The sequence below is a fragment of the Camelus bactrianus genome, chromosome 8 (assembly GCF_048773025.1).
Source record: "Camelus bactrianus isolate YW-2024 breed Bactrian camel chromosome 8, ASM4877302v1, whole genome shotgun sequence".
Lineage (NCBI taxonomy): Eukaryota > Metazoa > Chordata > Mammalia > Artiodactyla > Camelidae > Camelus > Camelus bactrianus.
Genome location: NC_133546.1, coordinates 6,814,568 through 6,837,971, shown reverse-complemented (window position 1 = coordinate 6,837,971; position 23,404 = coordinate 6,814,568). Strand labels below are relative to the sequence as shown.

Here is a 23,404-nt window from a genome sequence, read left to right as displayed (position 1 = left end):
ATTGAATAAAAGGATTTGGATTTGAGCTATTTCAGAAGGGTTAGAAAAGCAAGGAGGTACAGATAGGTCAAGAAGGGCAGTTCCCACAGAGTCCCTGCCCTGCTCCACAGCATTACAGAGCTGTGGAAGCTGTCCCTTGGCCCTCATGTGACCGCGAGTGGTTAGAAGCACTGAGTGTTGTCACTGCCATGAACAGAGCTGGTGCTGCAGCTAAGCCACTACTTTCCTCCAGTCTTGCACCGGCGCCCTCTACTGGTAGAACCTAAACAGACTACCCCCTACCCTGCTGGCAAGGATTCTGGGAAATGTTGTTTCCACTCCTCCAGCCTCTGAGATGCAGAACAAAGCACAGAGGACACATAATATGCGGCCCAGATGGCATCTTGGTTCTTTAGAAACAAGTTATCAGGGCACTTCAACCACTTAAACATGTATTTTAAATTAATTTTATTTTGATACAAAGTATGAAAAAAATCTTTTTGACAACTTGTCTTATGGGAAAGTGAAAAAGACCATTGGTTTTATATCACAGAATATTTTGTGTGTTTAAAGACTATTTTGGGGCATCTTAATTCACACAATTCAAAAGCAGCTGAACACATGCATTAAAAGCATAGCTCTTGCTGGGCTTTGCTGGGTCATGTATGAAAAGCATTCCTGTATCCGCGGCTAACCCAGGTGTCGGAAGCAGATCCTGCCCTTCGGGAGTTTATATTTGATACTGGCTGATACTTTTCTGAATCAAAATGTTTTCTCTGGCAGTAAAATCACCTGTTTGACTTCTGAGATTTTATGTACTTAAATTCTAGTTGCATTCTTTCCATGTTTAATTCCAAAGGGAAATTATTTCAGAGAATCATCTACAAGTTTACTTAAAATGAAGTTGTTGTGCTTTGATAAACCAGTACCTACATTGATGATAAATCTCTTTGAAGTTACTACTACTATGCAAACATGTATGTCTTCTTACTTTTTTCATCTCCAAGAATCTTCTCAGCAGCTCTGCAAGGTGGGCCAGGTACTCCTATCCCCAGTTTTGGTTTTTTCCCCCAGCTATATTAGTCAATAGGTCATCAGCTGTAGAACCAAGACAAGAAGTCAGGTTCTATAGAGAAATCCTGCAGTTTGCTTATGAACATGTGTCTATAAAACCACTCATAATTCCTATTCCAACATTAATTTTCTCTTCATGCTACAGTCTAGAGCAGTGGTCTTCCAGCTGGGGCAAGCATGTCATCTGGAGGTCTGCAAAGACAGTCACAGGGGTGGAGGGCCTGGATACTTTGAAGGGAATCATTTTTCAGAGCCTCAACTCACATATGTCCAACATGGACCTGGCTGAGAATATGAATGTGATGAGGACACACGTGCTTTCCCTAATGTCTTTCTCCCATTTTGTGAGAATAATTCTACCACTCTTCCATCTTACTATGATGTATTGACCTGTGGTTTTGAACCTGTAGGAGACCAAACAGTGGGATAATTTGGAATATTGGTAAGAAAGTAACTAAGTAACTAAGAAAGAAAATAATGACCCTAATGATTTGATTAAACCACTTTTTGTAAGTCAGGTGGTTTCCATTTCTTTCCTCATAACAAGACCATAAAAGGACTTTAATGACACATTAAAAAGTCAAAATAATTTCTATGATAGATTGCTATGGGAATCTTGGCAAATGGTTGAGAAAGAAGTAAAAGAATTAAGTAATGTTGTTTGAAAAAACTTCCATTCTCATGAATTTATTTATACAGACAAGTTTTCTTGGCTCATAACTTTATAAAAATGAAAAACAAGAATAGAATTGATGTTGTGCCCTAACTAATTATAATAATAAACTATCTTCATCCACAGATGACATGAACTAACTGGAAAGCCCCAGGCTTTTTTTTTTTTAACATTTTTTATTGATTTATAATCATTTTACAATGTTGTGTCAAATTCCAGTGTTCAGCACAATTTTTCAGTTATTCATGGACATATACACACTCATTGTCACATTTTTTTCTCTGTGAGTTATCATAACATTTTGTGTATATTTCCCTGTGCTATACAGTGTAGTCTATTCTACAATTTTGAAATCCCAGTCTATCCCTTCCCACCCTCCACCACCCTGGTAACCACAAGTCTGTATTCTCTGTCTGAGTCTATTTCTGTCCATTATTTACGCTTTGTTTTTGTTTGTTTGTTTGTTTTTGTTTTTGTTTTTTAGATTCCACATATGAGCGATCTCATATGGTATTTTTCTTTCTCTTTCTGGCTTACTTCACTTAGAATGACATTCTCCAGGAGCATCCATGTTGCTGCAAATGGCATTATGTTGTCGGGTTTTATGGCTGAGTAGTATTCCATTGTATAAATATACCACATCTTCTTTATCCGGTCACCTGTTGATGGACATTTAGGCTGTTTCCATATTTTGGCTATTGTAAATAGTGCTGCTATGAACATTGGGGTGCAGGTGTCATCCTGAAGTAGATTTCCTTCTGGATACAAGCCCAGGAGTGGGATTCCTGGGTCATATGGTAAGTCTATTCCTAGTCTCTTGAGGAATCTCCACACTGTTTTCCATAGTGGCTGCACCAAACTGCATTCCCACCCGCAGTGTAGGAGGGTTCCCCTTTCTCCACAGCCTCTCCAGCATTTGTCATTTGTGGATTTTTGAATGACGGCCATTCCGACTGGTGTGAGGTGATACCTCATTGTAGTTTTGATTTGGATTTCTCTGATAATTAGTGATATTGAGCATTTTTTCATGTGCATATTGATCATTTGTATGTCTTCCTTGGAGAATTGCTTGTTTAGGTCTTCTGCCCATTTTTGGATTGGGTTGTTTATTTTTTTCTTATTGAGTCGTATGAGCTGCTTATATATTCTGGAGATCAAGCCTTTGTCGGTTTCACTTGCAAAAATTTTCTCCCATTCCGTAGGTTTTCTTCTTGTTTTATTTCTGGTTTCCTTTGCTGTGCAGAAGCTTGTAAGTTTCATCAGGTCGCATTTGTTTATTCTTGCTTTTATTTCTTCTAGGAGAAAATTTTTTAGATATATGTCAGATAATGTTTTGCCTATGTTTTCCTCTAGGAGGTTTATTGTATCTTGTCTTATGTTTAAGTCTTTAATCCATTTTGAGTTGATTTTTGTGTATGGTGTAAGGGAGTGTTCTAGCTTCACTGTTTTACATGCTGTTGTCCAGTTTTCCCAACACCATTTGCTGAAGAGACTGTCTTTATTCCATTGTATATTCTTGCCTCCTTTGTCAAAGATGAGTTGACCAAAAGTTTGCGGGTTCATTTCTGGGCTCTCTATTCTGTTCCATTGGTCTATATGTCTGTTTTGGTACCAATACCATGCTGTCTTGATGACTGTAGCTGTATAGTATTGTCTGAAGTCTGGGAGAGTTATTCCTCCAGCCTCTTTCTTCCTCTTCAGTAATGCTTTGGCAATTCTAGGTCTTTGATGGTTCCATATGAATTTTATTATGATTTGTTCTAGTTCTGTGAAATATGTCCTGGGTAATTGGATAGGGATTGCATTAAATCTGTAGATTGCCTTGGGCAGTGTGACCATTTTAACAATATTGATTCTTCCAATCCAAGAACATGGAATATCTTTCCATTTTTTAAAGTCTTCTTTAATTTCCTTCATCAATGGTTTATAGTTTTCTGTGTATAATTCTTTCACCTCCTTGGTTAGATTTATTCCCAGATATTGTATTACTTTGGGTGCTATTTTAAAGGGGATTGCCCCAGGCTTTTTAACACTTTTCTAGAAATAGAGGTGCATTTCTGAAAAATTTTACTCCTGTGTAAAGTTTTTTTTTTCAGGATTCATTATATCTTATGTTTTTATCAGTTATGTTCTAAAAGTAACTGTAATTATAACCCAATCAGAAAAGATTCTAATATTGAGAAACATTGTCATGGAAAAAATTTTAATTAAATGTCAATTTATAGATATAATTTATTGCATGCAGAAGTATTTATTTACCTTTCTGTTAACACAATACACATTAACACAAAACACAATAATATATTTTCTACATAAAACTTTGGGATATATGTATGTGGGAACGAAAATAGGAATTCAAAGAATTCAAATTTTCACTGGATGATGGTAGGTGTCACCTGGCTGAGGGACTGTAGTGGATACAGCCAAAAGAGTGATATGTCAGTATCTGTAATGTACTGGAAATTGCATCCTTGGTAGATATTGAAACTGATAAAGAAGATATCTCTATATCATTGTAAAAACATGTGTTGCGATACACTGAGATTTTTTATTTAAGGAGTATACGAGCAAAAATGTTTATAGATCACTGATCTAGACAAGAGACCAGGTGTCTTGAGGGTGGGCATTGCCGCACATCTCCTGTGTGTTTTCTTTGCTTTCCCAGTTTGACCTCGTGTGTGTCAATGCTTGGATGCTGGACCTCACACAAGCCATCCTAAACCTGGGCTTCCTGGCCGGGGCGTTCACCTTGGGCTATGCAGCGGACAGGTAGGCACGGGTACGACAGCCACTCTACATCCCAAATATGACATTATACGTGTGGAGAGGAAGATGTTTCATGTTAATGATTAGAAAAGTGTCCTTGCTACATTGAGAAAAAAATCTTAATTCCTCCACTCATAAAATTCATGCTTGTTTGGCTGGACTAATTCTTTCCTTCTTAAACTGTGTCTCCTTACTCTTTGAACTGTACGAACTGTTGGGTCTCCTCCCAGTGGGTCTGAATGCATCTGAAAGGAAACACAGATCAGCAAGGCAGTGACTTCGTGGTGGAGCCGATGGCTGGCTGGATGCTGAGGAGTTGATTCCACGACCTTCAGTAACTCCCTGGTTGTGGTTTGGCTAGTTTAGTCAAAAGGTCAGCCCCTTACAAATTCATTTCACTTAAGTTTTGTTTTTTTTTAATTTTGTATTTTACTCTACAAAGTAAAAACTCTGCAAAAAAAAAAAAAAGTTTTCCAAAAGCTATTAAAAGAATTTTCTTGGGGGGAGGGGATAGCTTGGTGTCAGAGCACATGCTTAGCACGCACGAGGTCCTGGGTTCAATCCTCAGCACCTCCATTGAAAAAAAGACCTCTATCTATTATTGAACATTCATAAGTGTTCCAGTTACTGGCAGACACAGCAAGTGTTTGTAGTCAAGACTATCATGCTCTCTATTCCAGTATTTGTGTTTCAGACACTATTGATGTTGGTCACTGTGTTCCTGTTTAACTGTTCCTTTATCCCAGTTCGAAGTATAAAAATGCTTGCAGTAATTTAATAATTGTCTCTGCCCTTTTAGGACAGAGAAAGGAAAGCTTTGGTCCTTGGCCGTATCTAACTTACTGTTGCTCATGTCCCTCCAGCCCAGCCTCGCTGGGTCCTTGTGACCATGCTTGCAGTAGGCAGGGCCAAGGGCACATCTTAGAGAGCTGCCGACAGCCATGAATTAGCTAATTCAAGACAAAACACCCCAAATCCTGTAGGCAACTGATGATCTGCGTTTGGCCCAGGACTTCAAAATGGGTAGAACCTTTGGTTTCTTTTTCTGCCCCTTCCTCTGTCTTCTTTTTCTTGTGCTGTCCCTCCAGCCCGCTTCTGCGTGTGACTTTCTCCTTAACCCTTTGTGTCTGGTGGTCCTTCCCCCTTTCTCTCTCTCTTTCTCTCTTTTTTAGATTGGAGTTACTGGGGATTGAATCCAGGACCTGGCGTAGGCAACGCTCTAACACTGAGCTAGACCCCTCACCTCCTTTCCTCTTTTATCTGTGTCTTTTCCTACTGCTTCTCCCGGCAGCCCCTTCAATTCACCTTTCCTTCCTTAATCTCCCCACCCATCACTCTCTCTCCTAGTGTCTACAGTGCGGAAGCGAGTGAGAGATTTTCAATATGTGTGTCTTTCATGCTGTTGTTCCTCTTCCTAATTTACACCTTAGGTTTTGCTACCTCTGCATGTTTCTCTTTCACAACCAATAAACATATCTTCAGACTAAAGTAACTTGACTAAAGGAGGGGGCTTTTCCCACCAGTGTTCCCGGAGGGGCTGGGCGTCTGTCCTCAGAGATGACCCGCTGCTCCGGAGAAGAAGAGCGAGCCATGAGTAATGCCGCCTCACCTCCGGGCCGACCATCTTTCGCCTCCTTCTCTTTTATATCCTTGAAGGAAAGGACGAGAAACAACTTAACAGGTCGTATGTCTATGAGAGGACAGCAGGAGGGGCAGAGGGTGAATTTTGAAACCTGGATAAACAAAGGTTACTTCTGTCTCCACTCTGCTGACCGAAGCAAGGTGCTGGATGTGTGGACTTGGTGGAAATTTCTGTGGGAAAATGTCTTTGAAGCAACCTCTCCATCCCTGATGACAGGCCTTCCGCAGCTAACAATTCGGCAGAGCTGTCCCGAACCGTCCAACGTCAGGCTCTCCGAATGTTGCCACGATGACCTGTGTCTTTTCCAAAGTGCTTTCCGAACGGCTGTGTAAATGGTGACAAGCACAGAACTTGAGAACAACTCACCTTCGCTGTGAACTTTACAGTTTGTAAAGAGCTTTCACATTAGCATCTTGAGTCTCTACAGCCTCACTGTAGAAAAAGTAAAAGAAAAAACACATGCACGCACAAGCAAACAAACAAAACCTGAGTCCTGGATTGCTTAAGAAATTTCCCCAAAGGCGTGGCGCGTGACTGGCGGGTGGCTGAGCAGAGACCGCAGACCTCCTGGCTGTCATGACCCTTGCTGCTTCTCCCTCTCCCTTCTTCCTTCTGATGCCATCACAGAAACGCTAGGAAGTGTCCAAGCTGTGCCACCAGGGCGATTGTGAAAGGAAGTTGTAATAGAGAGGAGCCATCTCTTTGGAAACTGCCACCCCAAAGGATACATGCCATGCTTTAAACTTTGTGATGTCATTTCAGAGGCATATGTTTTTATTTGCCCCGGTTTTGCTATAAAACAAAACGGATAATTATTCCAGCAGTCTTTTACATAGTAGTAATGACGTTAGAGAGGACAAAATTTCTGTTGTTAAATCTCTTTTAACAACCCTGACAATGACAGTCTTCTCATCGTATTAAAGAAAACGTTTAATGTAATCTCTTCCTCTCTCTTTCTCAAAAAGGTATGGCCGAATAGTCATTTACTTAATCTCCTGTTTCGGTGTTGGCGTCACTGGGGTTGTGGTGGCATTTGCACCCAATTTCCCCGTGTTCGTGGTCTTCCGCTTCCTACAAGGTGTGTTTGGAAAGGGGACGTGGATAACTTGCTACGTGATTGGTAAGCCATGGCTACGCTTCCTTGCCTGTTTGAGAACCAGGGGAAGGTGCCTGACATGTGCCGGCTGGTCAGCCTTCCTCCTGCACATGTGGAGAGGCTTCCTTACTTCTGCAAATAGGGTGGTGCAGGGGCAAGATTCTAATTCTAGAAATTAAAACTTCACCTTATTTTGGGAACCAAATTTCGGGGGAGGGGGTGGTAATTAGGTTTATTTATTTATTTATTTATTAAATGAAGGTAATGGGGATTGAATCCACGACGTCATGCATGCTAAACGTGGGCGCTACCACTGAGCTATACCCTGCCCCCACCCTCCCTCGGAACCAAATATAGAACATCCAGTACTGGGCGAACCGCTTTCTAGCACTGCCAGAGTGTTATCACATGGCTGCCTGCTTTGCTTTATCAGAGATTAATTTTTATAAAAAATTTATTCGTTCCTTGAACCATTTTTAAAAGCACCTTCTGTGTATTTCTATGATATACAGAATATACAGTTTGAGATAACATTCCTGTGTTGTCAAATCTTATTTCTTTAATTCTGTTCCTTCCGGACAAATGGACAACTTTGTACAATGCAGAGCACAGGATCTAAAATGAGAAGTTCATTTGTAAGCCTTTGCTGTCTTCCATAACCAGAAGGTTTGACTTCTGAGTATGAAAGAAAGAAAAGCTTTGCTCTTGGCTCCTATTCGTGGGGTAGGTCCTGGCTGCCACCTTCCCAGTAGTGTCCGGGCTCAGCACCTACTCAGAGTCATGGTGGATTCGTGACCAGGGAAACATGAAGGCTTCCTTTTGGGGACCCTTTGAAGATCTTTTCTGTGGGTGGGGAAGGAAAGAGAGAGTTAGGCAAACTGACGGCATTGGCTGGGGCAGAAGGAGTAACTTTGGACTAAGATTTGTTTTTTTAATTTTTTAATGGAGGTCCAGAGGATTGAACCCAGGACCTGTGTATGTTAAGCACGGGCTCTACCACTGAGCTATTCCCTTGCACCTCTCCACCAACCCTGCCCTCCACCCACCGCCATGAAGTGTTTTTAAAGGAGATCCAAGTCCATTTGAATTTTCCGAGCTGTAATCTTAGGGCAACAATAAGGTAGCTTATCCCAAGACAATTAGAATAGAATTAGTGACAGATAGAAACCAATTTGTGGGAGAGGAGGGAGGGGGGAAGGATGCCAGCACTGAAGTTCCCCACGTGAGTTTTACAGAAATATCACATAAAAGTCCAACACTGTGAAGAGAATTATCATTTGATAGAAACTATCTTCTGAGAGTGAGAAAACCACCTATAGAATCTAATGTTCATGATGAATGCCTTAAAGAGCCTGTGAGACACATCTTTAGAGACTGTGCTAAAATCCAGCCAGTTTATTCCATTTACGTTTTGATCATTTAATACCTTTCAAAATAGTCATCACCCAAGCTTTCCAGCGCGTACATTCTTTGTACGCCTGGAAGGAAGAGTGCTGGGCTGGGTGTGCGGGAGGAGTGTGGCAAGCGCTTGCTGGTGACCGGCAGAGAGGAGAGGGAGAGGGAGAGGGGGGCACTGAGGTACCCGGGGGGCACTGAGGTACCCGGGAGGCACAGCGCCGCCACGTCAGCGCGGACGGAACCCTCGGCCTCCGCAGGGGTCCTGTAGTGTTGGAGCAGTGCTGACGGGTGGATAGAACAGGTGTCACCTCTCTGTTCGTTTGTTTCTTTGCTCTGGAGCTGATTTTGAGCTTCCCTAACCTCTGTGTTTGTTTTCCTTCAGTGACAGAAATAGTGGGTTCAAAGCAAAGGAGGATTGTGGGAATAGCCATTCAAATGTTCTTCACCCTTGGAATCATAATTCTCCCAGGAATTGCCTACTTTATCCCCAGTTGGCAAGGGATCCAGCTAGCCATAACGCTGCCCAACTTTCTCTTCCTCCTTTATTACTGGTAATGTGGTTTTGGTCATTATCAAATTTATTCTGTTTCCACAGAAATGTAGAATCTGTGCTTCTAAACCAACATGAGAATGAAAGCTATTGAGATTTCCTAACATCTCCAGAATGGCTGTGGGCTTTGACAATTTCTAGGGAATTTGAGAACTTACAGAGATTATTTATTGGCTAGTTGACTAATATTTGTTATTAAAATAAATTAATAAAACTCCAAAACACAAAATTCTAAATCGAGTATTAATCATGTTTTATTATTTTATAGTATTTTACAATATCTTTATGAAGACTACAAGGCAACACACCATATCTGCCAGTACTTCAGCATGCAGATTAAATGCAATGAAATGGGTTTGCTTCTCTGTATGTTTTATGAAGCAAATTAATATTACTCATGAATTCTCTGAGGAATAATAAAATGTTAAATGTATTAGAAAATTAAGTTATCAGAAAGCTACAGGTGTATGCATTTGATTCTTATTAGAGTGAACATATTTTAATCATTTCTCTAGTTTAATTTTGACATATGGGCAAATCAGTTTACATAAATTGGGCTCTTAACCTTTTCCTAAATGCCCATTAAATCCCAGTTCTTCTCATATGTGTAACTGAGCATGTTCTATTCTGAAATAGCCTTCTTGCAAAAACAATTTAATACTGATTATTTTGACCACGAGCAGTGATTCACTTATCAAGTGGGCATTTTTTCCCTTTTGTTATAAACTTGCAAAGAGAATCTATGTTTCAGAGGGCCAATTCTAAATTCTCAGAATCTCCTAAACATGTATCTAATTGCAAGATCCATTTTGATAGAGAAACTCAAGTCATAAACTTTTCGGTTTTGAAATTCGTAGGCATAACTCCAAAAATCTTCTTTTCACCAGGGTGGTTCCTGAATCTCCCCGCTGGCTGATTACTCGGAAGAAAGGAGATAAAGCGTTAAAAATTCTGAGGAGCATTGCCAAATGCAATGGGAAATATCTCTCGCCAAATTACTCGGAGGTAATCTCATGTATTACTAGTAACAGGTATTGTTAAAGTAGGTGAATTAATTTTTCACCTATACACGTATCATCAAACACCTGACTGATCATTTGTAGTTTGGATTTAAAAAAGAGAAATACACCTTGGGGAGCATCACAATGTGTATTAGACATCGTTGCAGAGTGACTAGCAGCGTAGCTGAAGTGAACTTGTCATTTAGTCCGTGTTTTAATAGCTGTGCCAAGTTACTTGACTCATTATACTTTACTTACTGTCGGCCCCGTAGCATTTAAACATTCATTCATTTTAATTGCACAAACTATAAATCTTTTCTTGACATTCAATTTTAGTCTAAAGTATTGACTTTAAATTTTGTCTTGGAAATACTATTTATGCCAACCAGAGAGCAGTGATGTAGTATTTCAGCCGTTAGGTGCACACACGCAGGCTGCACTGCTTTCCCTCCCTCCTTCCCGCTTACCTTCCCATCCTTCTTGCGTTCCTTCCTCCCATCATTCCTTCTTTCCTCCTGCAAAGGCTTTTTGGGCGCCTCTGTATCAGAGAAAAGGGGGGTGGTGTATGAAAAGCTCATTCTTTGTCTTTTGGAAGATTTGATTTGCAGTTGAAGACATATACATATATTTGAAACAACTCCTGAATAATTAGAGAGTAGCATACTAAAAAAATATGACAGTGCTTCAGCTCCAAAGACTCAGTGATGCAGAATAACAGAAAGACTCTTATAAAAGGAATAGTAGAGAAGATTTTAAATTTTTAATATTAATATTGCTAACATTGTTTCTGCCTTTGCATTCAGCTTGTTTTGGTCGAAATGTGCTAAGAAAAATGGGTGTGGTTGGTTTTATTGTCACCCGCTCTTTCCTTTTCCCCAGAGCCTGGTCAGATATATCTGGATTTCTACCCGCTTTCACTCTCACACGGAGCAGAAAGCAGTGGTCTCTGTGTTTACAAGGGTTTCAACTGACCAGTTGTCACCCTTGGAAGTAGATGAATGGTGTACCTTGAGGTTTACAGATCATGAAATATACGGTAAGGATATAAAACATGATCTGCTTTAACCACGAAGATGAGTCGATCCTTGTCATTCTTTGAGCACATTTGAGCTGTGCTTTTAGGGGGAAAAAAAAAATCCCACCCTCTCAGCATGTCCTCATCACAGGAGCCCTCGGTTTGCAGAGCAGGATCAAATATATGAGACTTCGAACTCAGTTTTAATAGCCAGATGAATCTTTTTGCTGTTCGTTCTGCAGTGTCCTGAAAACATTGCACGTGTAGTCTCGGAGCTAAAAGCTCTTATAAGATCTAAATCAAGGTTTTAAGAACACACACAAAAATAGCGTATGCTGATGGCTTAAGAAAGAAAATGCTGCGTTAACCAGGCACGTTGTGTCTTATAATGAGTGTTGCTGAGAGGCCAGAGGGTGATTCCCAAGAGGAGCTGGTTACACGTCCTGTGAGTGTCCAGTTCCACGCCGCGCCCACAGACCCGCTGACCTGCTTCAGTTTCACGAGCAAGATAGAGATCATTTAGCAGGGAAGTACTTAAATTCTTTACACGGTTGTGGCCAGAGCTCACGGATGAGGCTGATCATGACAGTCCTGGTTCAATTGCCAGAGCAGGGTTTAGTGATCTAGCACGTTTTTGACCATCTAGATGACACTGGATTGTGGTAGATTAGGTTATCGTTTGAAATAGTCACATCTCCCTCATTTCCAATGGATGAAAATACTCCTTGGCTCCACCGATGGTGGGCACAGCAGTGTCACTTGCTCTGGCCTCATGCTGGGTGGCATGTATCACCTGGCCTTTGACTTTGGCCTTGGCCACTCGGGTTGCTCTGGCCAATGGTAGGTGACAAGATGTGACACAGTAGAGTCATGAAGTCTGCTTGTGTGATTGGGCTTGTCTCGGGGCTTCAGCCATCACTGTGAGAAGAATATTTCCAGGCTCTCCTACTGACCACAGAGGAGGCTGAGAGACATTTGGAAGAAAGCTGCTCTAGCAAACCTCCCTAAACCGAGATCAGCAGTTTCCCAGCCGGCCCACAAGTGTGTGAGCTAAATGAATATTTATTATTTTATGTGATTACAATGGTTGTTACACAGCATTATTTATCAATAGTCAGCTGATACATGGATTAAATAGCCATTGTCACTTACTGACCTGGATTATTCAACTACATAGGTAGTAACGCTGGCAGCAGTTCTGGTTTCATTTTTTTTGAAAAAAAGATTTTGATGACTCTTACCCTAAGGCTCCCTCTCCTCTCCCTAACCCTCTCCCTTTTGTCTTTGTGTAGGATATGCTCATGGAAAATAGTAGGTTACAACTCTAGTTAACAAAGAGCCTCTGATGCTACAGAACTGAATGTGTCTGTATTTGTTAGTGATATTGTTATGCTCTGTTGGCTCAAAAACCTATAAGGCCTGATTGTAATTTCCTTATTTTTATGATATGCCTGTGGAGTTCATTGTTCATAGCTAATCACAGCTTATTAAAAATGTAAGCACCAGATTTTAAATTGATACTCATTCATGCATAAACACAGGCATGGGTGTTCCCATGGTAACATGTTTAGGTGACATCAAGAACTGGTACTCGAGCTTTTTGATCCCCAAGGGACCAGCGTCAATTTAAATGATCCCACTGTTTGATATATTTCAGAAACAGAAAATTTAAAAACCTCATTAGAGGTTAGTGTCAGGCTAATTTTTAGATATCCTTAGTTACCAGAGAGACTTCCAACTCTTAATAGCTGCCGTATTTTCAGTATTTTAATGAACTGTCACACAAGCATCAATATTGCTACAGAGAGAGACTTTCCAGCTTTGAAAATGTCTGTTTCGGACATTTCCTTTCAAAAGAGGATTTTTATAAACATGATTTTTGTTCTTCTGAAAGAGGAACCACTGCATGATTCTGGCTTTCATGACTCCCATGTGGCTGGTGTGGAATTTTAGTCCAAGTGTTAGCTGGTGTGTTTAATTCTTGTCTCAGACTTGAAACTTGAAAACTCTCTGCATAGAATTACCTTCAAAAGATCCAGAAAAAGTAATTTAGGCCCAGGCAGTGCCCGTGTCGAGAGCGGGAAAGATGAACACCTAGAAAATAGTCAAATACGCTGGAAAAGATTGTAATTGGAAAATGACTTTCCTTTAACAAGGGTAAATCTTTGTTCTTTGACTTTGCATGGAATAAATGGTGTTGATCGTACCAGCAAAGCCGTCATCCTTAACATGACACACTAGAGTGATTCCTGCAATAAGCATGCCACCTAGTACATCAGCTCTAATTTAGAATATTCTTGAATGCAAAACAAATGTTGGGACACTTCAAATACCAAATATAAAATGGACCTTTGGAGCTGAGAATTAATTTCATAGTGCCCAACTTAAACTCATCTTTGGAAGTAGCCCGAGTTCGAGAAATGGTCTATATTCTCATGGGTTATTCTAATTAGTTCCCATGTCTTTAACTTCTTGAAAGTAGGACAGTATTGCATGAAAAGGGGAAAAAATTTATGCTACTATTTTTTAAAAAAAGCCATAAAAACAGCACTGATAGATTTTTGAATCCAGAGTGAGTTCCTTTCCCAAGCTGGGTGATTAAATAGTAAGTGTCTTCCACTAGAGGAAATTCAACCTAAAATCTTCCAGGTCAGTGGACTCTCATTTATCCTGTGCACATCTTAAGGAGAGGATGTTCCAGAGCATCATATGGCTTTAACTGAACTAGAAACCCAAGCGACATGTTCCTTAAAGAATGAGGAGCAGATTTTCTGCATTGGAGCACATTTTCAGGGCGCCTCCCCACAGAGCAGCATTTAGAGTGAGGAACCCTAAATGGCCTTGTCTCCTGCTCCCTCACTCTTACCTCCCAGACTCCTTCTTGAAATAGCTAGGCTATATACTCTTGATAAAATCTTAACTTTTATTTAAATACACGTTAAAGCTTGAAAAGTAGTCATCAGAAATGTGAAAGGAAAATGCTCAGCGTCACTGTTTCATAAACTCCACATGGTCCATCTTATCAGTCAGTCTTGGTGTCTGATGACATCGTAATACTAACAAGCAATTGGATCTGCAGAACCCAGAACAACATGGACTCAGGTGGCGACCAGTAGGGTGATCAGCTGTCCCTGTTTGCCCAGGACTAAGAGGATTTCTGGGATGTTGAAGTTTCAAAGCTAAACCCAAAGAAAGTCTCAGGCAACTGGAGTTGAGTTGGTCACCCTGAGACTAGGTCAAGCTTCACCTTCCCAGCTAAACTTGGAGGAAGATACCAAAGATTTATATTTTCCAGATTCACAAGCCCCTCCCAGCCCACTGTGGGCCCTGGTGCCTGTGGGGATGCCTGGCCTGGCTAGAGGATGGGGTCGGGGCTTCCCAAAGTCAGCTGCAAGCTGTCCAGCCCCCAGGTGCCCGCCAGTCTTCCTCTTTCTTTCTCAATCTCTGGTTTCTTTTTTTTTAAAAAACATTCACGGCCTTTATCTGAAGCTCCAACATGAAGTAATGTTCCTTTAAACCCCACTTCATTGACGTGTGATTGACGTGCAAAAAACTGTGCACGTTTAATGTGTACAACTTGCTCAATAGCCAATTTCCACTCTAGTCTCCTTTTTAATTTTGCGTTTTATTGAAGTGTAGCGGATTTACAATGTTAGCTTCAGGTGTACAGCGAAGTGGTTCAGTTATACATATACATACATGTATATATTTTTTTCAGATTCTTTTCCATTACGGGTTATTACAAGAAATTGAATCTAGCTCCCTGTGCTGTACAGTAGGTGCTTGTTGTTTATCTGTTGTATATGCTCTACTCTAGTCTTAACCTGGTCCAGAGCTTCAGCTGTATGATCAGAGCCCTGGTCTCCTGTTTGCTTGCTGCCTGTTCTTTCCTTCACAAGGGACCCTGTTACTTATGTCTTCACTTATCCATTGTCCTAGAGTTAGATGCAGCCCCTCCTGATAATTGCTGCTCTCTCTCGGGACTGCTGCTGCTGCTGAGAACCCATTCTCCAGGGGGGGCCCCACACCTGATGGCAGGGCTACCCACAGGAGACCCACGTGTCCCCTTTCCCCCACCGGCCTCTCCACCTGGAGGAACATTCTTGGTCCAGACGCTGAGCCAAAGCACTTCCATTTGCACCTGCTCTGCTCTCCCTAATGCTGAGATTCCAGCCAACCCCGCAGGCAAAACTGCGGACACAGGGGACAGTTCCAAGCTTTACACAGTGACATTTAAAGTCATCCCAATGCGTCATTCATTACTCATGTAACCTGGGTACCAGGGACTCTTCCCTCCTTCCTTCTCAAAGGCTGATCCTTGCCCTTTAGAGCGACAGACAGTCCTCCCTTCCAGGCCCAACACTCCGGCGGTGATGCAAAGAAGCATTCGCTTTTTTCTGGTCTAGCCCAAGCCCTGGTGGCATTGAAAACAAAATTAATTAAAATGTAAAACAAAATGAATAAGCCAGGCAGGCTTATTTTATTCTGTTAATATCAGTTGCTCTTTTTTTGTGGGAATTGTGAAAAGGCCTCATGCAGTTATTCTAACTCTGGGTCTCTCTCTCTAAGAGAATAGGGAGTGAGTTCACTTTTTCTTTTTCTCTTTTGAACATTTACCAAGAGAATGGGCCTCAAATACCGCCTTTGAAATCATCGCCTTCTGTGTGTGTGAGAGAGGAAGACGGCAGTTTTTTCAAGTGTTCTGTTTCTGTGCCATTTGGCCCACTCTTGTGTTTTTGGCATAACCAGTTTCTGCAATCCAAATGCCTGTGCTCCCTACTGGGAATAAATGAGAAAATACTAGCCCTTTGTGACAGTGTTCCCTGTGTGGAGGCAGTGATGGGTACCCCCCAGAACCCTGCACGTCCAGCTCCCTGGCAGGAATTCCTGGTTGTTATTCCTAATCCAGAGCTGCTATTACCATGGCAGTGCTGCTTGCTGGATCTTCAGCCCACCAGGAAAATTGCCTTTCTTCAGGAAGCAATCCTAAGACAAGAGATAGGGCCTCGGTGAAATCATGTTGGTTCTCCAGGGCTAAGTTGATTGCTGGTGGACACAGACATGCCCCTTTGATGCAGATAAGCCCAGGAGGAAATTGTGCTAAATAATAATGAGGAAAACACACTGGGGTCCATTTGTTTCAATCCCTAGAGGTCCCATCCAGGTAGATGGTATAAAAGGTATCCGGTGCTAGACTTTCCAGGGTGAAGTCTTCCCTTCCCTGGAAAAAGAAGAATTGAGATCCATCTAACAGATGGCTGGATGAAGACCATCCAGGTTGTGTTGCCATAGCAACACTTCTTCACGTGGGTATAGCTACAGACAGAACCAAGTGCATGCAATCCAGACATGGCTAGATTTCTTGGTTTGGAACAAATAATACGGACCTGTGCTGTTTTCATTTTTCTTTGAATCTAGTGCCGTTGGAAGGAAGGAAGTATAATTTAATGTACAGAAAGGAGATCTAATTAAGAGGAAGCCTCCCTTCTCCAACAAGTGAGAACACCTTTCTCAAAGTGGCTGCATAAAGAAAGTCCCAAAGAGCAAAGAAGTCCTTATATCCTCCCAAGGAAGAGAACTTAGGGAATGTTGGGGAAAATGGCCTGAGCCAAGGACACTTTTATGCTAGAAAAGCAAATTACCTTCTCTAGGAATGGGCGTGGCGGGTGACCAGAGAGGAGTGTTCTTGCTAACACCCCTGCCTCCCAGCAGCTATGACCTCAGCCCCAGAGTTGATGGAAGAATCACGTGGCAGTCTGTCCCAGTGGGCCACTGACCCTTGGGGACCATCAAGTTATTGCAAAAGCCCACAAACCATTTGCAACCAAGCCTTGTCTGTAGAATGAATTAATATGTCTTGGATAAAAATGTACTATTTTTTCAGATGAAAATAGATGCCATTGTGATGAATAATTACTAATGAATTGAAAGGCGTTGCTAAGTTCATAGTAAATTTGTGTTATTGTGTGTTCTCAATGAACAGAATTAAAAGCACCATTCCTATCATGCTGGCAACCATGAAATTCTTTGACGTTAACCGGAAGTTCTCATCCTCAGTAGGGATAAGAGTCACCGATCAGTGAGCACACATACGGTTAGTCGCCATCCACTGGACAGCCGTTGCCTGAGCACCCAGAGTTAATGGTGGTCTCAGGAGAAGCTGATGACACAGTCTTGACAAACACAGAATTCTTGACAACACCCGAGATTTGTTCATTTTTTGCATTTGATAAAATAAACTCAAGTTCATTATATTCTGCTGTTTCACTTTAAGAACAAGTTCTACGTGTTGAGGAACTTGGGGTACAGTTGTCTTACTGCCTCAGAGGAGGATCCTTGTTTTTTTCCTGTTTGTGTTTCAGAGCCAACACACCACTCACCGTGTAGACTTTGAGGAAGATGGAGGAAGGCTTATTGAATGGTTGCTCAGCACGATTATTTCTATGGCACGGAGAGCAAGAGAGATTAAATACTTACCCGCACGTTTTGAGCACTGGTGTCGTCTCCAGGCTTAAATGCTTCTCCCTGAAACCTGAGATGTACAGATTTTACTAAAGACAATTCAAGTATTCACTCTGCAATTCATGAGTTTCCATGCTGTATTTATACAGGCTGCCCTAACATTAGCAGGAGACAGACTTTTTGATGGCAATTGAGTGAAATATAGGATTCACTTCACATAGTATTTCTTCTGCTCTCCTTTCTCCCCACAGTTCTGTAAACTATATGGTGCACTTGGTTTTCTAAAGATAACCAGCCTCTGAAGTTCAACTCGATTATTCATTATTGCAGTGAAAATACTTTTCGCGTTACAAACAGAATCACAGAGTACTTTATTTGTTCACCACATGTTTAGAAAAACCATTTGAACATAACTGACATGAGCTGGTCCCAGAAACAAAAGTACACTGACAACAGAGCGCAAATCCATCTGCTTTTGTTCATCCATTTAGTCAGCAAATAGTTCCTGGTTCAAAACATCTACTTTTGAACAATTTTTGTGAAATACTCACTTTCAAAAATGCCCCCCAACATGCATTCAAAGTGCTTTTTGTTTTCTCCAATGCTCTACAGTTGCTTTCTTTTCTTTTTTTTTTTTAATTTGGGGTGGTTTCCTGGCCCTCCCTCCAGCTAATCTTTCCTTACCTATTCAAATATACTCACATTCATCATACAGATAAGGTTAGTAGAACTAAATATAAATTTTCCCTCTCATTTAAAGCTGAAGAACAGCTTAAATCTCATGTGTAGTGTTTGGAAATCATTTCAGTGTGTTTTAAACTTGAAGGCATTTGTTTATAGGAAGATATTCTAATTGGATCCCAGTTAGTACATCTGTTCTTGATGGAAACTAACCTATATATAGGAATCTAATCAAGCAAGTCACATTTCAAAGTTAGGGTAGAGTGTGAACGCAATAGAGCATTAATGCACATCACTGTGGTCCAGCTGGAGCCAGGAGACTGAATGTGCTTCACAATCAGAAACCTCCAGAATCAGAACTTCAGGCACGGTGTGTGCCACCTGCTCGTGGCTTGTACAGAAAAGCATCTCATCTCCCTCTAAAGATGGTTCTGCCTGAATAATCAAGGACATACCAATGAACAAAAAGTAATGGCATGCAAAAAATTTTTTTTCAGATCAAGAAACAGAGAAGGGAGCAGTTTGCAAATTCTAGGACACACCAAGGACTATGTATTTATTGGGGCGCATGTCAACTGGTCTTTTAACTGCTCAACTCGGCTTAACTTTCTTTGGAAAACTTCTCAGCGTCCCCAAACACACATGAATAAACATGAAACTAAAGGCTTTCTGAAGTGCAGAAAGCAGGCAAAATTTAGAAAGTTGGCAAATTAGGAAGCACTGAAAGCAGAGGAAATTCTGAGATGACTTACAGTTAACTCTCCACGGGGCGGTCTGGGTGGCTGTCATTGTATTCTGAGCGCATAGTTGAGTTAATCAGGCCTTTCTGTGCACGGCCCAACCGTCATTGAGCAGATCCCTCTCGGGTTGGTGTGATTTGACATTCGCTTCGTCTGCTCTCCCCACCTGCCTCTGACAGGTCCCCAGTCGAATGTGCTTGATGTACGCCCTCTGATGTGTGTGTGCCGTGTGGACTAGAGCTTGCTGTGTGTGAGGGTTTGAGTGACATAAATACCACTGTGCCACCCTGGAACTTGTTTTCTTTCTCATTTGTTCATGGAGCTGTATGTTTTCGGGGTCTCCCCACGTTGCCCACATGTGAGTGCTATGTGGTTCTTGTCAGTATCCTCCGCTGTATCTCACATCTCCATCATCCTGATAACGGGCATCAGGGTTGCTTGCAATCATCGTGATAAATGTTTTGATACCTGTCCCTGTTGTATCTTCATGAGGTTTCCTGTGGAGTTTAATGACTAGAAGTAGAACTATGGGGTCCTGCCCTGAGCAATGCCAGAGTGCTTTCTGTGTACACCCACTGGTGTCCCGTTTGCCCCACATACACATTTGGGACTTTCCAATTTTCTAATTTTGGCCAGCCTCCTGGGTGTTTTTAGTTGCACGTCTCTGGTTACTAGCGAGGTTCAATACGTCTTTGTGCGCATCGCTGTGCTATTTGCGTTCCTCCTCTGTGGGTGGCCTCTCTGTATCGTTGCCCAAGTGTATTGGGTTAGTTACCAGGAAAAGGGAAATAAGAACTACCTCTGTTCTTAGTCACCAGAAAAAAAAGAATTTTTAACGAGAGACAGAAAGCATGATACAAGCAAGAGTTTTCTTAGTAAAGTAAAAAGGTAGTAAAAGATAATACACTCTCGAGACTGAGAGTGGGCCAGTCCAAGAGAGGAAGAAATGGCGCTGCTCCTTTGTTTTCTATCTTATATCTGGGCTTAGGGGCATTTTTTTTTGTGATAGATTGATTAATTGACAGCTCAGGTTCTTTGAGTGATCAGACCAACTGACAGCTCAGGTTCCCTGTGCTCAGGTTGACTGACAGCTCGGGTTCCTTGTGCTCTGGCACGCCCATCCCCTTTGGGGCAGGTTCTTACCCATGAAGAACACAGAGAAACCCACCCGAGGGGGCTCAAGCTATAACGTTAATTGCAATGAGCACTGTATCAAGTTACGCCGGGTCCTTTTCTTATGTGCAGCTGCAGCATTTTGATTTTAGCTGGCTTCTTTTGCTGGCCCTCATTTAGAGAAAGTAGAAGTTTCTGGAGTCCCTTATCCTGACTGTTATCTTCCAGGTTGTTCCTTTCCGCTTTCTCTCCCCCTGCCCTGTGCTCATTTCTAACTGCCTAACAGGTTTTCTGGATTTGTTGGATGTATCAGATTGGATTTTTCTCCTTCAATTTATAGGATCTCCTTTTATAGTTTTTACCTCATCGTTGGTTCTAGACACTGCAGGTATCTTTCACTCAACTTTTAACTCCTCATTAATTTTGCCTATTTTTTTTCCCATTGACCAAAAATTCTTAAATCCTTAAACTAATTTGATATGGTCAGATCAGTATATTTTTGCCTATTGATTGATTTATGGGTTTTGTTTAAGAAATACTCTTCTGCACCCCAAAGCCACACAGATATGTTCCGATTATAGCTTATGGCTGTAACCATCATATTCAGGCCTGAATGTCCCTGCACTGTGCCACCATTTCCACTGTGAAGTAGGTAGGGGTCCACCTTTATTAGACTCAATACTGAGCCAGTTTTCTGAGCACCAGCTAATATGCACATTCATCCTTTGCCAAATTCCCCTTTCTGAGTCTAAATTAGTTTTCAGTCTGAAGCCTGTCTACTGTTTTTAAGGAATCCAATAATTAGTAGCTTACACAAGTGCACCTGTGTGGCAGACTGGCGTGATGATGCAGGCTGGTTGCCAGTGTCACCAGTGGGTGGCACACACCTGTGACACTCCATGCAGTGAGGAACTAGATAATTAGTCAGAGCAGTGAGACCCCAGATTTGAATTCAACTACCTAATTGTCATCGTCACACTCTTGGCCTTACAAGACAGATAGATTTTTGTTAGCAAGTGCCCAAATACTCATCACTAAAACACACTTTCTGACTCTGGACTCTGCTGTCTAACTGCTTGTCACTGGAAGGAAGCAGAAATACTCTTCAAACCCTGCTCATCAGTCATGCAAAGGCAGAAGGGTTGCGAATATCCCCCCAAGATACTCAAGATTCTTTAAGAAGCGAGGCTCGTTCTCTGAGAGAGTAGTGCCTGCCCTCCATACCTCTCAGAAGGAGGTGACCATGTATGAGCAGACGTCCATCAGTGCAGAAGGAGATTGTGAGTCTAGTGGAAAATAGCCCCCAGCTAGTGAGGAGAAAGGCCACCTCAGGAGCTGACAGTCTGTTATTATCTGTGTTATTCAAACAGCTTGCAAAGGCTGCACGGAAGCGGTGGTCAGGATGCTGGTGGTGGGGATGTGGTCTGGCTTTCCTTTGTGACGTAGCAGGTAATTTGCTTTAATTCCCACTAGCTTTCTCCTCTTCAAAAAAAAAATCCTTGGCTAACTAGTGACTTACAGACACTCAATTTGCCTATTTAGAGAACTGAAAATTTATATATCCAAACACGCTCCTATGGCTTCAGACTTTGGACATCCTTTATCGTCTGATAGATATTTAGAACTTTTCTGCTTCAGCAACGATGAGTGACATTTATTGGTGTTATCGGAGGGCTCAGTGACGTGTCTGATCCCATCCACTCACACTGAGTTTTGGTGCCCCCCACCAAGTTCTGAGTCTTTAGGGTTAGAGTTTTAGAACTGAGAATGCAGCCTCCTTTTTCCCCCTCTCTCTGTCGTTTACTTTAACACCTCTTCTCCCTCCCAAAAAAAAAGTCTCAGATTTGTTTTTAAGAAATGAAGAAATGTTCCACCACATGACCCACAGCTGCAACCCATCAACCTTTGCTGATATTAGGGCTGCACTTTGGATTCCTGGGGGAACCTCTAGAAAGATGCACTCTTGCTGTGCTAGGCACCCAGCCCAGTCATGGAGGGGAGGGCAGGGGAGGGGCTCTCTCGGCCCAGCCTCAAACGCTCATAATAAACATCTCCTCCAAAACGCATCGTCACAAAAGGGCTAGCTGAGCCCGAGGTCCAGGACGGCAGTCCCTGGTCATATGTGACAGTGGAGCCCTGAGCTGTGGCTAATCTGAACGGAGATGTGATGGCAGGGTGAGCTGCACAGTGGATTTCAAAGATGCAGACCAACATAAAGCATCTCATCGGTAATTTCATGTTGATTACATGTTGAAGCGATAGCATTGGGGATAGATTGGATTAAGTGGAACATATTCTTAAAATTAGTTTTGCCTGTTTCTTCTTACCTTTTTAATGTTTCGACTAGAAAATTTAAACTGGCATACGCGACCCCCTATATTTTTATCAGACAGCGCTGATCTGGGTGACTGGGATTTGTTTTTTAGCCACTGCAATAAGCATCAAGAGCTCATGATAATTTTAATTATGAACATTTCTTTATCATCTGAACTTTGTGTGGTAAATATTTTATCTACTCTTGTTTTCCCATAGCACTGTGGGTAATTTGGTGAATTCCCTTTTATGGATTCCAGGTAGCACTGTCGCCACGTAGAAGGTGGCCAGGGTTCTATGATGTTAAACATTTACTCCTGGACCTGCTGGTTCTGGCCGCCTTCTGACTGATGGGGGTGCCCATGAGGCGGTGGGTCAGGGTCCAGGGAACACCACGGCAGTCACTGGTGTCCTTCCTCCTGGACCCACCCAAGTCCTCCAGCCCCTATAGGTCATTTACTTTAGAGGGTGGTTCCTGGTCCTCCAGACCAGTGAGCGCCAAATTCTCAAGCCTGTTCACACAGACTGCTTAAAGAGTACAAGTCTCTAGAGAATAGAGCACGGTGGGGATTTGCGATGACGTTTACTGACTAAATCAGTGTTAGACTCAAGAAGGTAAATCCCCCTTCTCATCAGTGGCTTCACCTTTCCTTATGAAATGTGACAATGGTTGAAAAATCCACCCACTGAGAACAACCAGGCGAAACCGCAAGCCTGGAAATGCCACACCTGCCACTGTCCCCTCCCCTGCCCATGCCAGACCCTGCTGATCAGCCACGTCCTTCCACTTAAACCTAGGGGACCCCCACCTCTTCTTGGCCAAGGAAGAATAAACACTTGGAGTCAGCATATGAGGCATGGACCATTTGTGCTTCTCAAACAAGTCTCCTGGGTTGCTGTT

The 23,404-nt window shown here is 42.1% G+C and overlaps 1 protein-coding gene across 2 annotated transcripts in view; it reads left to right on the top strand.

Moving 5' to 3' along the window:
• Window positions 1–23,404, top strand: part of SLC22A3 (solute carrier family 22 member 3) — an 86,969-nt gene that overhangs the window by 40,152 nt on the left and 23,413 nt on the right. For both annotated transcript variants that reach the window (XM_074368049.1, XM_010965783.3), the window contains exons 2-5: window positions 4,392–4,495; window positions 7,100–7,254; window positions 9,011–9,179; window positions 10,066–10,183. In XM_074368049.1, coding sequence (XP_074224150.1) covers window positions 4,392–4,495; window positions 7,100–7,254; window positions 9,011–9,179; window positions 10,066–10,183 — 546 coding nt within the window. The remainder of the gene's footprint in view (window positions 1–4,391; window positions 4,496–7,099; window positions 7,255–9,010; window positions 9,180–10,065; window positions 10,184–23,404) is intronic.